This window comes from Agelaius tricolor, unplaced genomic scaffold, assembly GCF_023055355.1.
Source record: "Agelaius tricolor isolate 1412-34295 unplaced genomic scaffold, bAgeTri1.0.p SCAF_27, whole genome shotgun sequence".
NCBI classification, from domain to species: Eukaryota; Metazoa; Chordata; class Aves; order Passeriformes; family Icteridae; genus Agelaius; species Agelaius tricolor.
In genome coordinates, this window is record NW_027269287.1 from 9,765,498 (window position 1) to 9,782,156 (window position 16,659).

General features: G+C 39.2%; 1 protein-coding gene across 3 annotated transcripts; it reads right to left on the reverse strand.

Annotated features, from left to right (window-relative positions):
- Nucleotides 1-2,819: 2,819 nt before the first annotated feature.
- On the reverse strand, nucleotides 2,820-16,645 carry CUNH9orf85 (chromosome unknown C9orf85 homolog). Of its 3 annotated transcripts, none has more exons than XM_071448658.1 (4): nucleotides 16,465-16,621; nucleotides 6,459-6,565; nucleotides 4,093-4,206; nucleotides 2,820-3,300 (listed from the first exon to the last, which is right to left on the reverse strand). In XM_071448658.1, exons 1-4 carry the CDS (start codon nucleotides 16,564-16,566, stop codon nucleotides 3,123-3,125), a joined length of 501 nt encoding a protein of 166 aa, XP_071304759.1. In that variant the 5' UTR covers nucleotides 16,567-16,621; the 3' UTR covers nucleotides 2,820-3,122. The 3 variants fall into 3 exon arrangements, 2 of the variants coding, with proteins under 2 accessions (XP_071304759.1, XP_071304760.1); XM_071448659.1 differs by lacking the exon at nucleotides 16,465-16,621 and adding an exon at nucleotides 8,967-9,301; XR_011682561.1 differs by lacking the exon at nucleotides 2,820-3,300 and adding an exon at nucleotides 5,718-5,827 and having other exon boundaries at nucleotides 4,092-4,206; nucleotides 16,465-16,645.
- Between the last annotated feature and the right edge of the window lie 14 nt (nucleotides 16,646-16,659).

Here is a 16,659-nt window from a genome sequence, read left to right on the forward strand (position 1 = left end):
ACATTTGATGACCTGCTGTATTTTCTTCTATTTTCCTTGCTAATGCTGTGATTTACATCTCAACATTCAAGTACATGCCCATTACAGGGAGAAAGCAAGCTGTGCTTTTCTTAATTAACTGGTAGTTCTATAAACCTTCAGAGGCTGGTATTATTACAGTATTTTGGAGGAGTACAGATTAACCAGTATCCAAGACAAGAATAGAAGAGCTCAGCCCATGCAAAACTGGAAGTAAAATCACGGGGCAATGTTTTTTGCATTACTTTATCCTGCAAAACATTTGATGATAGGATGTCTCAGAGATGCCTGTGAACTTTGACAGAGACGATTGTTAAGGAATTATTCTAGAATGTAGCACTATGTCCACCTCAGGCTCTCATCATTGTGCAATGAATCCAGGTTGTCTCAAGAAATCCTTATCCATAGGAATTTAGTTCCCAGAAATGTGTGCAAGTCAAGCACGTTGAATTCTGACAGCTCCAGCTATGATGAGCATTTCCCCTTGTGGAGTAAGAATCATCTGGCATGCCTGCCTCACACATACTGGCAGTCCACTAACTAATTGATTACTTCAGTGTTGAGTCATGGCAAATGACACTCCTAAGAGCAACCTGGTAACAGGAACTCAGCTGTCAGCGACATCACTGCATCATTAGTGATGCATCAAGTATTCTTCAGATGACTAATTAACACCTATCATTTTCTTCTTCAGTAATGGTACTTGGTGAGGCACTGCAAGGTCCAGACAAATCCTGGAACCTCCGATCAGTCACACTGTTTAAACTGCATCTCAGTATCCTGCAGGCACTGTGGTATTTTTCATTTCCTCTTATGTTTATAGACACAAATTCATTATTATTTGTGAAAGAATAGGCAAAAAGGTTTCAAAATCTCAATTAAAAACTAAAAATCATTCCATCTAGATGACTACCCTGAAGATCTCAAAAATATTTGATGACTTTTGATCACCTTTTAAAAAAAATTCTCATTTCTATATGATTATACTGAAGATCAGCATTTAAAGGAGTCCTACTCCTGCATTATCCTCTGTTCAATAAGTTCCTCAAAAAGAGACAAAACCAAACCCCTGATACCCAGAACTCTTATAGCATGAGTTATAATAGCTTAATGCAGTTCCAAATATATCCTAATCTTCACTAAAATGCAAACTCCTTTTCCCTTGCAAAGCTGCCATTTCATAAGCTGACTCACAACCACCATGTTAAATGGTGTTGCAGAAATGATTTCCAGCAGTATATCCTTCAGCCACAGCTACAACCAAAGACAGAAGGCTTGCCAGAACCAAAACTGTCTGCAGACAGGCTGGACTAACACCAGCCAGCCACCACTGCAGCTGTGCTCACGCACAGCACTGTTTCATCAGCTATAGTACCAGCTCTGAACAGAGCATCAGGAGTGTGACATGAAGATTTCACAGGACTTTCCCATTGTACAAACATTTTTGCACTGTTGCAATACATTGTTTATCTCTGTCACTCTGCTCACTCCTGGTACTGACAGGTTGTGTCACCACTATGAGAAGAGAATTCTTCCCCTTATTTTCTCATTATACAGCTTCTGCCAGTTCCATCACATGCTTTCCTACCATTCCAGGATTTCCTCTCACCTTTAAACAAAGAACAAGGCCATTATAATTTTTTCCAACTGGATGAACATTTCCCATACGTATGGCACTTTCAAAAGCCAAATTCACTTTTGGTTCTCCCTCCAGAGAGACCCTTTCTGAAGCTAAATCCAGATTACTTATTAACTTCCTTCCATGCACCCTCCTACCTGGTCATCTGCAGTATGTGCATGGGATATTCCTTGTTTACTCTGCCGTTGTTGACGTCAATGGGCAGGACAACAGATGTGACACTAAGTCAGATGTCACTGCTGTCCTGTTGGGAGGACTTGTCTGTCAGTGAAACCTCCAGATAACCTTCAGATTCAACACTTCTGAACACACCTGACAACTCCTTTTCTGCCACTGAACACTTCTTGGTGTTTTCCAGCTTGACAGGACAGACATCGGGTGTTTTATCTGTACCCAAAGAATCAAGTTTCAGTATTTCCTTCATTCCAAGGCAGGGATGGGCAACAACCTCAGAGCTGAACTTCCTCACAGAGCATTTGAAAAATGTAGTTTGAGAATCAAGTTTTTCTATGCTCACTATTGCAAATCAGGCAAAGCACCAAAGCAGATGTGGCAGAGCATATTGTCATAGGTTAATGTATATATATACTGTTAGTTACATGTAAAGAGTAGACAAAAGAAATCAAATCATCCTAAATCCTGTAAAGACAGTTATTGCAACTTCAGTTAAGTTCTTTGTACAGCTTAATCAACACTGGAATAGAAACTGGGAAGGGAGTAACTTTATATGCATCACTCCACTATGCAAGTCTTTTCATATCAGAGAAAACTACATCAGAAACAGATGAATCTCTGAATTCTGAAATGAAACGAAAGTGTGATGAGAAATTCTAAAGTCTGCAGGTTTCTTCTTTACCAAATATTGGTAGCAACAAGGTCACAAATCTGTAATGCACACTTATACATGGTAAATAAGCTTTAACTGTTCATGAACTGTACTGGTGATGGCATTTATACACTTGTTTCTTTTTTGTGGGGAAAAAAAAATGAACAAAACCTTTGGCCTAGGGTAAGACCCCATTTGGAAACTCATTGACAGCATGCTGCAAGTTCTTCCTTCAGAAAACCACTATAGCTGCTTTAGCACTTCCTATCTGTGTTTACTCTAGATTTTCAGGCAGGTTTCCAGGTAGCAATAACACTTCCGACGGTCACATAATACTGAATTTTGAACAATTACACAAAGAGACTTTATTCCATAAAAACAGGAAGTTGTTATATGTATGAAATAAATAACTATGCTTACAGATAGAATATTGAATAAATTCTGAATATTTTCAAAAAAATTCTGTTCCTAATACATAAAAATGTGTATTAATACAAATCCCCACACGCATCATCATACACAATGCCAAAATTAACATACAAGGACCTTAGATGTCTAATCAGGGTTTGGAGCAGTTTAAGGGCAAGCACTGTTTTACCATATTTGATGGCATATAAACTCTTGCATAAACACAGCCTTTTAGATCTCTGTTTTTTCAAAATTCATACTTTTAAATTGTTCTTCAAGCACATCAGAATCTTCATCACTGTCTGCACTACTGAAATTTGTATCAAAATCCAGCTCATCCTTCAATTTACTGCTCTCTTGGCCATTTTTAGAAGTCTCACTGTCAGTTTGGTCTTGTCCTTTACCAATCCTGTAGAAAGCAAGAAGGATATTGTCAGCACCCACTTCTGGAATCTCAACAAGAATGGGATGGAGGAGAGAATATCCTCCTGGCATTCCATCCCAATGTAGGATGGAAGATGGCAGGAGGTGGGAAGAAGGAGGAGAGGGGCAATAAAAGTCCCTAAAGTTACTTCACACTAAATAAGAAGGATATAAAACACAGTAAAGTATGCATAAAACAGTATTTAGTACAGAAGAGACTGCAAAGAAAGAAAAGTAAATATTTGAACAGCTTGACCAAGTAGGCAACTGCTGGATTGTTGTCACAAACTAGAAAATTAATGTTTTACATATCATGCTCAATAGAGAGCACCGGTAAAAAAAGCCAAAAGCCTGCTAAATGTACTATGGTAACTGTGCTTAATATCAGTCCTTGTTTAGTTCTTCTGTTCACTAGTAACTGAATCATCAAGTGGCAGACAAAATGCAAACAGTAAAGTGGCTTGTGCATATTTTATGATGCTCTACATCAAAACCCATTTTGAAGTGCTTTGTTAAGAAGAAATACAATTTACCCATTGGTGCTAAAATGTCTTATCCAAGTAGGACTTTTGTTGTCTCAGCCTCACTAACATCAATAAGCATTTTACCCCCAGTTGCTTCTGAAGAAAGTGAGGAAAATGACTCCTACTGATTCATGTTGGGATAATTGAGAATATGGCATAAATTATGACAGCTTCTTGGCAGTTTCCAAACGAGGCTTATTACAAGGGGAATTACCAGTACAGGACTGAAACTACGTACTCTATTAGCTACTTACGGAATCACTATTTCTTCTTGTTTCCCACACTTAGCACAAATTTCTAGTTTACCAGCACATGGTCGACAAATAATATGATAAGGATCTTTTACAGTCTTCTGGAGGCATTTCACACTGTGAAGAGAAAGAAAATATGATTCAAAAATATTGTGGACACTTACTAAACATTCTGCATTCAAATACAATGTAGAAAAGAGGAACAAACACTCACAAAAGAGGAACAACACATCTTCAGCTGATTTCAAATTAAACACTCAATGTTTTATCAAGTAGCATAATCAAAATCATTGCCATTCACCCCTCTCCCTTACTTTCCTCAGGAAGAATTAATAAAACAAGTATTGAAAAAGAAACATTAAATAAAGAATTTTATATTTAAGTTGACAGAATAAACATTTCCGTTCATTTCAGTAGGCAGTTTTTACTTTAAAATTGCACAACTTCCATTTTAATGATAAAAGCAGCATATGGCATAAAAAAGTACATCGACTTTACAAATAAAAAGCTTTCAGCTGAAACACTGAAATGACTTCCTCTTGAACTTCTCAGAGTATAAACTGAGTCAGTGCTAGACTTTGTTTTCTATGAACACAAGCCTGCATGGAATAGTATTCTCAGCAAACCCAACCTAATAAGGTAGAGGGCTTGGGCTATTCTTTTTCAAAATGTGATAATATTCTGTGGATTTTGTAATTTCCAAAATTCTATGGCTTAACATTCAGCTGACATTTCTATAGCCTTGTATGTCTGGAGAACGTAACTGGAACAATATACCCCATGTAATGCTGATCTCTTGACAGTAATTTTTAATGCCTCAAAAGCTCTTCCCAGACATGTCATACTAAATAGAGGCAATACCAATGCAAGGCAAATCTATATATTTTTTAAAAATTAGTTTGACTTCTAATAATTAAACACTCAGAAGTAAAGTAGGGAACACTTGTGGTTGTACTAAGACTCATAATTTTAAAGATGTTACAAAACTAAAAATAATTGAAGTATTAATTGAGGTACAGGGAAGTCCTCCATTCCCATCTTTTGCAATATAAAGATTCCTTTTTTTAAAAATTATGACATTTTTAATGTCTATTACGCTTTTACTTCACCCAGAAGCTTCATATGTTGAAAATTTTCCTTGTCTTGTCCTTGCAGAACAATGGCTCACCCAGCCATTGTACTGGTGGCATAGAAATCATCATCAGTGAAGCTAGAATGCTCTGAGGAACAACTTCTTCATTCAAAAATATGAGAGAGAACATCACATACTCTTTTATAAGCTGCTGTTCTAAAATGTCACTTTAGAACATTTAGAACAGTTCTTTAAAGCAGTTGTTTAAACAGTTCTTTAAACAGTTGCTTAGAACAATTAAGAAGCTGTCCAATGCTTCCCTGATTTACATGGGGTTTTTGCCTGCTCTCTTCCCTTTGGGAAAAAAAAAAACCAAAACAGGATGTACAAATAACATAGTTATTTGAGAAAAAGTGGAAAACCCAACTTCATCTGTGGTGCAGAGAACATAGAATTCTTATTTTTTATTCAGCAAGCCTTCTACCTAATCATTTATTCTTTACACGAAAGGGTGAAACTGGTTACTAATACCAAAATACAAGCTACTGTGACAAACCTGGCTGTACTGTGCTCACAGCCCAGCTGTGGTTTCTCTGAGTTCTATGTTTCAGCAATGAAAATGTTTCAGACACTGGCTGTGTCTGCTACCACAGGAGGTAAGGACCTCTGCAACAGAGCAAATAAGAAGGAAGCAGAGAGCATCTCCTTCAGAAAACTAAAATAATTACATGTTTGTGATAGGTTAGAGTATTTATCATCTTTGTCACAGAGGTACACAAAAACAAGCAATACAGAATTCTATGCAAACAATGCCAACGTTTGCTACTTAGGATTATAGTTTCTTACAGAAAAAGAGAAAACATGCTAAGAGGTAATGAAATGCATGTATTGCAAACATTGGCAAAGTACAGAAGTCAAGAGATGTGAAGATCCCTCTAATACAGATGTGAAACAAGACCTTAGAAAATTGTGTTACAACATGGTTAGGTAGGACTTTTTGTTCAGGAGGACACTGACAGTCTTGGAAACCTACAGAAACCTACAGGTCCACAGTTCAACCAGATTTAACAGCAAAGAGGGAAGCAGTTGCTCTTCCTCTGTGTCTTCTTTTCAGAAGTTTACAACAAAAGACTTAAGAATTGGAAAATTAACAATGCCTATATGTTGTCATTTCAGACTAGACATTTTAAAAATATTGCATAATAGCAGCTTCTTCTTCTGAGTTTCCAAAGCCAGAATATTTTCCAAAAGCTCACAAACTACATACCAACGATTAACAAAAAATATATTTACTCACCATTTTTTAGGTTTTGTCAGTAGCTTGTACTTTCTGAATTTTACTCGCCACTCCAAGATGCCTTTGCAATGCTGACACACTCCATCATGAAGCTTAGCATTTATTTTCTAAATAAGTAAAAAAAATACATTGATGACTTCCTGCAGTAAAAAGTAAAATCTTGCTTAGAAAGCATTTTACCCATCTTACAATTAATACAGTACTATAAACATGTTTGCTTGGTATTAATATCAAGCTTTTCATATACATTTGCCTACAGATTTTCTTCAACGGAAAGGATACATTGAAATTAAAGAATAGATGATGATGATGATTATTATTATTATTTTAATTATCTTAATAATCATACTTCTTTCTATTATTATATTGCTGTGAATTTAATACTGTAGGTATTTAATTCTTTTCATCTCTAGAAATTTTACAAAATGGATAAAAGAAGAAATAAGCCCTGAAATACACAGCTTTTGTCCAAAGAAGACAACTTACAAGACATAGCATTTAACTTATTGTTCAAGCTATCACTATACTACATAGTTTAAGTAGTCTCAGGATTTTTCCTCAGATAACAACAAAGTAGAATCCACACACTACTTGCAGTCAAATTATTCAATCTCTCTCTAATCCTAGCCTTCCTTTATGAAAAACATTTTTGCTCTCTGCATCTAAGATAATTTTATTTTAAATGGTAATTTAAACCATGGTATATTTTCGAGACAATGAAAAATTTACCTTAATATCTCCTACAACATTTTGTGTTTAGCTTTCTTAGAAATATAAAGTAGTAGTATTTGCACTAGTAGTATTTGCTAGTAGTATTTGCACAAGAGAAGTTATTCTGAGATGGGAAATGGTACCAAATCACACTTTTACCTTAAATAACAAGCTATGTTGTTGTAAGCTCAATCCAATTTTATTTCTTCTCTGTTTAAGAATGCCAGCACTAATGTTGTCTATCATATGGGTGTTCATATTAATTGAGAAATTTAAAACTAGAAATTTCAGGGTTAAAAACCTCATATAATAAAAAATGTATTTTTAAAGATAGTTTAAAAATGGCTACCACATCAACATTGTTAAACAATTAAAATTGTTTAAACCACATCTACTTCTTAGCATACCTAAAAGGAGTGATTCTGCATTAATCTGGACTTCAATTGATGTTACTCTTTCACAAATAAACTGAAAAAAAAAATATTCTATGAATACAGCATCTTCTGAAGTAATTTCCTGCTTTTATGACTCACAAGAGTTTCTTACTACTCCACAAAGCTCTACTTCAATACATAAGACCAAAAAAACAAGGCAAGCTTTAAAAACTCAGTATCTTATTCTATTCAAAAAAAATTTATATGGCAGAGGAGATGCTATTTTCAAGTGAAACTATACTCTGCGACTTATGTTCCATTGTCTCCTTTTTTATTAAACTTGCTCATTCAATATGAGTTTTCCTGTGGTGTGGTTAACTGAATGTGTGGTGCTTTCTGGCTGCTTCAGTTAAAAGAAAATTATTTTCTAAATGATCAAATATAGACTTGGCATATTAAGAAGCCAACCAAACAAGGTTTTGCATACTGCTTGAATTTTGAATACAGAAAGCTGTGGTTCTGATGCATTATGGATATATTTTCCAAAAAATACCAACAATTGCTTAACGTGCAAAATTTTTGAGAGAAAAAAAATCATCAGTAAGTTCCCAGTAGAAATCTGTTAAAGGCAATTTAATATCTCACAATTCAATATCTTGCAATTCAAACTGCTGTGAGCAGTGCCTGTGTTCAGTCTTTCAAAATTCATGCAGTTCAAAGACAAGCCTTGTTTTCAGCACCTGACCAGCACGAAGCAAGGCTCCAAGAACTATAGTCCACAACCTCCCCACAACGTGCAAACTAGCATGAACTTCCCAGCGCTCCCTCTCACTCCCCTGACCTGCAGTGACTGGTAATGCAGGAGGCCAGTAAGATACACTGTAATTTGTTTTTCCGGGTAGGGATACATTTATTGTTACCAGCTGGTTTTAGTTTTGCTAAGGCAGAATCCAGTGAAAGTCAAAAGACTGCAGAAGCTTAAGCTGAAGGGAGATGGCTGTTCTTCCAAAGAAGCAGTTAGCTTCCTGGATGAAAATGATGTATTTTCCCTTAAGACATCCTGACATCACAGCTGGGGCTGGGAGCTGTGCCATAGAGTGATCCAGGGGCAGGCTCAGCAAAGCCTAAAGCTCCTGGAATGCAAGAGCCTGTGTTCAGGACTGCACACCCTGAAGAATGATCAGAAAATACTTCAGAAACCTCTCACCTGAAGCAAATCCAAAGTTCATCAAACAGGCAGCATATTAAAAATTCTGCTTAATATTTGCTATGGAACAAGGAAATATACATAGTTATTGTTCATGGAGCTTTATAAAGCTCTTCCCCACCCCAACACTCTCATCATCTGGCTCCAAAATACACAACAATCACACAGGGATGAGTTTCTTTTTTCTTCTTTTTCCAATCAAACCGAAACACTGACCATCCCAAAAGCTGAAGATGCCAAAGATGAAGGGACAGTACAGCAGGGCACAGGCAATCCAAGAGGTTCCTCACATACACTGATGACAACTGCCTTCTCCAAGTGAGAGAGGAGCCAACAAGCAGAGGTGCTGTGCTGGACCCTCTTCTCACCAACCAGGAGGAGCTGGTGAAGGTGAAGCTCGAGGGCAGCCTGGGCTGCAGTGACCATGAAGCAGTGGATTTTAAGGACCTTGGGGCAGCGAGGAACTCGGGAAGAAGATCACTGCCCTGGACCAGAAGAGAACAGACTTTGGCATCTTCAAGGATCTCCTTAGTAGAATGCCATGGGATAGAACTGTGGAGGGAAGAGTGGCCCAAAAGAGCTGGATGATACTGAAGAGTTGTCTCCTTCAGGTTCAATTGCAATGCATCCCTACAAATAGGAAATCAAGACAGAAAACTGAGATGCCTGCATGGGTGGACAAAGAGCTCTTAGAGAAACTTAAACAGCTAGCTTACAGAGGGTGTAAGCAGGGGAAAGTAGTCTGGAAGGAATACACAGAAATCGAGGCAAGGAGATAGTTAGGAAAGCTAAAGTATGGGCAGAAATAAATCTAGCAAAGGATGTCAAGGGTAAGAAAAAAAAGGTTCTTTAGGTATGTCAGTAATCAAAGATAGACTTGGGAAAATGTGGGTCCTCTCAGGGGGGATTCAGGAGGCAGAAAACCTGTTTTCCCTGGACATGTAGAAGGCATTTGCACAGTGGAATTGAGTGTACCCTCAGCAAGTTTGCCAATGACACCAACCTGTATGATGTGATCAACACACTGGAGGGAAGGGATGCCATACAGAGGGACCTAGACAGGTCTGAGAGGTGAACCTGTACAAATCTCATGATGTTCAACAAGGCCAAGTGCAAGGTCTTGCACATGGATTGTGGCAATCCCAAGCACAAATACAAGCTGGGTGGAGAAAGGACTTTGTGGCTGTTGGTGGATGAGAAGCTCAACATGAATTGGCAGCTTGCAGCCCATAAATCTGGCCAGCAGTGCAAGGGAGGGGATCCTGCCCCTTCACACTGCTCTTGTGAGACACCACATAAGCATTCAGATCTGGATGATGAGACAACATAAGAAAAACATGGATTTATCAGACCAAGTCCAAAGGAGGGCCACTAAGTAGACCACCCTTCCTAGCAGAAGGACTAGAGCACCTTTCCTATGAAGGCAAGCTGAGAGTTGGGACTGTTTAGCCTGGAGAAGGCTCTGGGAAGACCTTAGATCACCTCCCAGTACTAGAAGGGGGCTACGAGATAGCTGGAGAGGGACTTTTACAAAAGGATGTAGTCACAGGCCAAGGGGGAATGGCTTCAAAATGAAAGATTTTAGGTTTAGATCTTAGGAAAAAATTCTTTACTATGTGGGTGGTGAGGCACTGGAACAGTTTCCCCACTGAAGCTGTGGATGTCCCACCCTTGGCAGTGTTCAAGGCCAGGCTGGATGGGCTCTGAGCAACCTGGTCTAGAAGGAGGTGTCTCTGCTCACGACGGGGGGTTTGCAACTAGATGATCTTTAAGGTGCCTTTCAACCCAAACATTATATGATTCTGTCATCACATTTATGTGCATCAAAAATCACTTTAAGTATCCTGATCCAGGCATAAAGATGCCTGGAAGTTTCAACATGGTAATAGCACAAATCTTATGCAGCTATTAAAATTGCATCTGCTCAGAAGGTCACAAACTGGAAGAAAGACAACAGCTTTAAGTTCTAACTTCCTCCTTCTAAGGGGCACACACAGAGCATCTTCCCCTTTTTCAGCAATTTCCTGTATTTTTTACTGAATTTTGATGCCTCAAGTATGGGGCATCAAAATTAAGTTGTAATTTATCATTGGCTCAGCACATCTGAATACAAGAGCCACTAAGACTTTACAACCCTACCAGGCAGTTGGTTTAGAAAGTCAATAGAGAATGATGGATTGATGTAAAGAAAGCAGTTAGAAAGTTTAACTTGTGTTTATCTTTTAGATTTATTTTGCTCAGAAAAAAAGGCATGGTATTTATATGCTACCATTGCTAAAATAAATTGTTAATTTACTGTGTTTTTTTACACTTCATTCAGCATCTCCCCTGACCAAAATAACCCATAACACACCACTTTCAAAAGCAATGGAGACTTGAAGAAGTAAAGAAAGATGTCCCTAATTAAAAATTTGAATAGTCCATTTTTTCAGATTTTTGAAAATGCTAAAAAAGCATGTGAGAGAAGTTCTCATAATAAACCTGAAGACAAATTTTCTTGTTTCTCAGTTCCCGGTCAGAATGGGGAAGTCAAATAAACTCCTCTGGTGCTTACTTTTCCTATTAATATTTACTTTTTAATATATTTTGTATATTGTTTCAACTTTCACAAACTCATATTTTTTTCCTTTTGCCCATTTAATAGCTTGCTTTTCCTTGAGGGTATTAAAAAACCCAACAGCCCATACAAAACCCTGAAAAAAGCTAGTAAATTTCATTATTCTTTTCCAACTTTTCTACCCAGCTTTTATGCAGGTAGTCAGGGCCTCACACATAAATAGGAGGTAGTGTTTGAAATTAATTTCTTGGTGTAAAATTAATTTCTTGGTGTGAAAACTACTCCAACATGTTAGATTATGTTTATGTTGCAGCAGTTTCTCTGGGGTTTTCTTTATGCTCATTTCCCTGTTTTAGTCAATAGCTCTCTCTTTTCTTTAGCATACTTTGCTCCAAGGAAAAGTGCAACTCATCCAGTGCTTGTGGTACATCTACACATTCTCCAGGGAAATTAGAGTTATGCAATACAGACATCCCTAAGCAGCCTTAAGGTATGATGCCACAAAATGCTCCATGTGCACACTATATGCACATTCAGTTGTACATTAACGAATCAACATCCTCTGATCACATAACCTAATATTAAATCACCTAACAACCTGCCAAAAGCAGTTTAGAATGTATTAAAGTAAATGAATGCACCTACACCTACTAACTTGGCACACAAAATAATCCCTAGCTAAAACTAGCATTAAAGCTCTCACAGGTAGGATGTAATGACAGGGCTTCAAAGAAGCTTCACCATCTGTTTGTAAGCTTCTAATTATGTATGAAACTATGGGTATTTTGATTTCCTCTACTGAAAGCAGATTCCTTCTACTAAGCACATATCAGTGGTCCATTCTGCTGTAACTGAGTGTAATGTTAATGCTACTCATAAACTTCCTTGTCAGAAACACAGGTGGCACTGCTTCAACCAGCAAGGCTGAATGCAGCACAAGGGTGAATGCAGGATTTCTGAACAAATGAACTTATCAAAAAAAATGAAACTCCACAGGACCTCCAGCACATGACTACTAAGCAGTTAAAGTAGGTCACTGCAGACTGACAAATGTGAAACTGAGCCACCAGATGCCAGATTTCAGGGTTCCAGTACACATTACACAGGCTAAAATTGTCCCCCACAGAGCTTCACTTACTCCCATATTGTATCAGCATTACTTGAAAATCCTTTTTCTAGAGATGTTTTCTCATCAAGTGTATTTCAAAACTTAAATAACATATACATATAGCATTTAAGAGAGCACTGGAAGGACTCTTATCTCCCCCACAAAGAATGGAAAATACACAAAGACACATACACACACACCAGACACACCTCCAGCACCTACCCACACATTCTTTTTCTCACTCTCTGCCCCACCTCCAGACTTGGGTTAGAGTCCAGAGCAGATATTATATTTGTTCCTATTCTCCCTACATGAAAGGCTACAACCCAAGACTGAATGTACTTCTGAACCCAGAGTAACAGGAGTGGCTAGAGTAGACTTCAGCCTACCAAGCTACTCTACGCTGCAGCAAGAACGTTATCTAAAAAACTGCAATATGGTTATCTAACAATTCCAGTTGGCCACTGGTTTATCTCTATCTCCTTTCTGCATTTCAAAATATGATTACTGACTCAGCATTTAAGCTCTACATTCAGCTGCTCTCTACCTAGTGCTTTCCCACAGTCTAAACCAGTGTTTCAACTAAAACAAGGGATTTATCCATGCACCTGGCTGAAAAAGTAACTGACATTAACACTATGGTAAAGCTGAAGTTCAAAGGTAATAAGCCCTGAAATTTAGGGAAATATGAATTATCATCTTAATGAAAGGAATGAAATGAGAAACAAATCAGTCCTTTGAGTGTAAATACGAATCACTTTGTGGTTTACCATCTTACTACAACAGAATTCTAAATGTTCTCATTAAATGATATTTGCTTTCATTTCTAGAACTACTGCAGTTTTCATGATGACTTATGTAATATACTTTGCATAAAATGTATATTCATATAACATAATGTATATTCCTCAGCTTGGTGCTGCAAAGAGCTATTCTGGAATATACCATGTAATGCAAACACCAATAAACAAATTCCAAGATTCAGTAACTAACAAGACAGTGTCTTACCCTGTCCTGGCTTCCTTCTTCAGGTCATCCTAAGATGCACACTTTTCCAGCACTGTTGTAGCTGTTTCCCAAATACAGTAGAGAGGCAGTGTACTTTGTTGCAAGGATGTTTCACCTCAACAAGCCTCAAGAGCAATTCTGTAGTAATGCTGTAGTAAAGACTGATCATTAGAGGAAAGACAGGTGGATCTTCTAGCATGTTCTCAAGTAATCAGATCTGTGGCCTCTAAGATTAGAAAATGGATGACAGACACAGTCAGTGTCGGACAAAAAGCACGAAACATTTCAAAAAACCAAAAAAAAACAACTGGATAATGACTGCCAGGAGAGAAAAGTCAAAATCCTATTAGATCAATTTCCTCTACAGATACTGCTTCACTGAAAGAAATAGCAATAACACCATAATTAACTACCTCAACTCCACCCACTGTACAACCTGAAGCTACTCTAGTAAATACTCAACATTGCTAATGCAGTGTACAATTGCAGCAGGATCCACATTTTAAGCTGACAAGCATTTTGTAGCCTTTCAAGATAGCATTGCATTGGACAGTGTACAACAGAAGACAGGCCAAACACAAACCCCCCCATTATGTTTAACAGCGATTTTCAGGAGATCCATTTTCTTTGAGAAGCTTTAAGCATTCTTTTGATCTACTGAGCTAATGAGAGATAGAAAGGAGCATGCTCCACTCCTTTATCAGTCCCCATGACAGACTTTCTATGATTTCTTCCTTTTCCTCATCACACCTTGAACATCCATGACATATCTGATCATCCAGGACTGCAAAAGACAGAGATGCAAAACCGTCATCATTCAGCATAGTCCATATCTAAACTATGACATTAATCACCACTTAATCTTTGCTAGTCTAACTTCTTTAAAACAGCAAAATGGGGCTAGCATCATTATACTGACCCCTGTGTATCCCTGGCCTGGTTCTGGCCAAGCCAGGGTTAATTTTTCCAGGCTAGGACACTAAGGTTATTCCAAAGCACCTGACATTATTTTGCAGGAGTAGGGGGAAGGGTCCCTTCCAGGTCACATAGCATGGTGTGGTCTGGTACTGCCAGGGGTCCCACACAGTGAATGCCGGTGTGCGAATCCTTATCTGAACCTGTGATCCTTGCCTTTTGTGCCTCCAATTCTCTTCTCCAGGGCTATGCAGGGAGAGAGGTAGGAGGAGGGGTGAGTGAGTGGTGCATGGTTTAGTGTTTCAGTTACAACACTACACTGGGGAATATAATTCCTAAAACACGGCAGTACCTTAGGACTTGAATTTGTACATGACAGGATGCCCTAAGAAAAAGGAACGTATCCTTTCCCCTTACCAAACATTACCTAACCCCAGAATACAATGCACATTCTTCAGGATGCTACTTCCACACACTCAGGCCTCTCCATGAACCAGCAAGAACAGAGAGAAAAGAAATAATTTGCTTTACGTGGAAAGAAAAAAAAGACAAGTTGATGTCCACAGCTAACCTTGGCCACATTAAAAAAAATATTTTCTTGAGTGCATGACATTGTGTAGCGAGTTCTATAGGATATTAATTATTTTCAAAGGGAAGAAAAACAGAAAAACAGTCATGTGCATATTAAAGTGATTACTTCAGTTACAAAACAGATACCAGAATTCAGTTTCTCTTTGAAAACTTTTTTGATAGACCAGCTCTCTACAACATTTTTGTGTGTGTGTGTTTGTACCAGACAGAAAATACTCTCCTATCAGAGGTCATGCAGTGACTCACATAATAAATAATACTGTCACTGCTTAGAATCCCAGGAAAGCAGCCTGCAAGTTCAACTTGCAGAACCGGTCCTAAAAAAAAACATTGCAAAAACCAACCAAAACAAACTCACAAAAAACCCAAACCTCCCTCTTTGACATCAAGGTTTTAACTTACTACTTTGTTCCCCTCCTCCCAGCTCTTTTTGACAACCCAGGCAGGTTCAGTTAAAGGGATATTGATATGACAGCAATAGCACCAGATAAACTCTCCTAGATTGTTCATTCTCCATTTAATCACTTTCTCGGTTTAGCCTGCAAGATGAAACATCCCACTTTGGTGGTGTTACTGCTCAGACACACCGCGTGTTCTTCAGCCCCTTCCACATATTATGTTACCAAAACTAAAAAGCACAGAGCGTATTTCAAGAATATATTGTAGACCGTTTCCCCTTCCCTACTTAGTACCAAAAAAGACAAAACAGTCTTTTGGAACAACAGAGTGAAGATGATAACTGTTGTAGCAAAAGTGCTGACAAGACAAGCTGAACACACCTTTCTATCTAACTAATCAAAAGAGCTCCCTTTTCTAAAAAAGAAATTAAAGCACCCATGAAAGTTATCTCAAACGTATGCCAACTGAAGCTGGGTATTTATGTGGGATGGGGGAAAGTTGTTCAAACGCAGCTCTCAAAACATTAAGATTTCTCAGTTATGACCACATAGTCACACACTTTGAGAAGACCAAAGAAAAGAAGTCATATGGATAACGCCTTTCAAGAACTCATATGGATAACAAGTCATTGAACATTCAATTGCTGCACTCACTGCACAAATGTATGCGCTTTATTTCAGTCTTCTAATTCTTTGGCTTAACAAGGCCCTCTCATGTCATGAGTATGATTCAAGTCTCACACTACACATTTGCCTACAGTGACAACTGTCTGAAATGTCTTGTTAGGATTCTCTCTTAGCAGCACTGTGCCTGGTGCGGGCGGACCCGGGCCAGCGGTATCTCCATCCCTGAAACGGTCCCTCGGCATCCAGCGCCGCGTGACTTCCTTTGCGATCCCGAAGCCTATCAGGACCTGGCACCAGACCTCACAGGTATAAGGCATGGCTTCAGAGGCCGTGGGGGGACCTGCCCACGCTTTCGGTAAGAAGTCGTTCCCAGCGCTCCGGCCTCAAGCGTTGCAGCGCCTGCAGAGGGGCGGCTTCTGAGGCCGGGTCAGGCCCGCGTGTCCCCGCCCGGGCCCGCCCCCGCCTCCTTTGCCCCGGGCCCGCCCCCGCCTACCTTGCACCCCCGCCTACCTTGCACCGGGCGCTGGTGTCGTACTTGTCGTTCTTGAAGGCGCGCGCGTTCTGGTGGCGCTGGGGCCGCGTGCGGGACACGTTCCCCCGCTCCGAGCTCATCGCGGGCCGGCGCCGCGTGCCCCGGAACTGCTCCCCGGCCCACCCGCGCTGGGCGGCGCCGCGGCGGCTGCGCCCCCATTGGCGCGGCGGCCC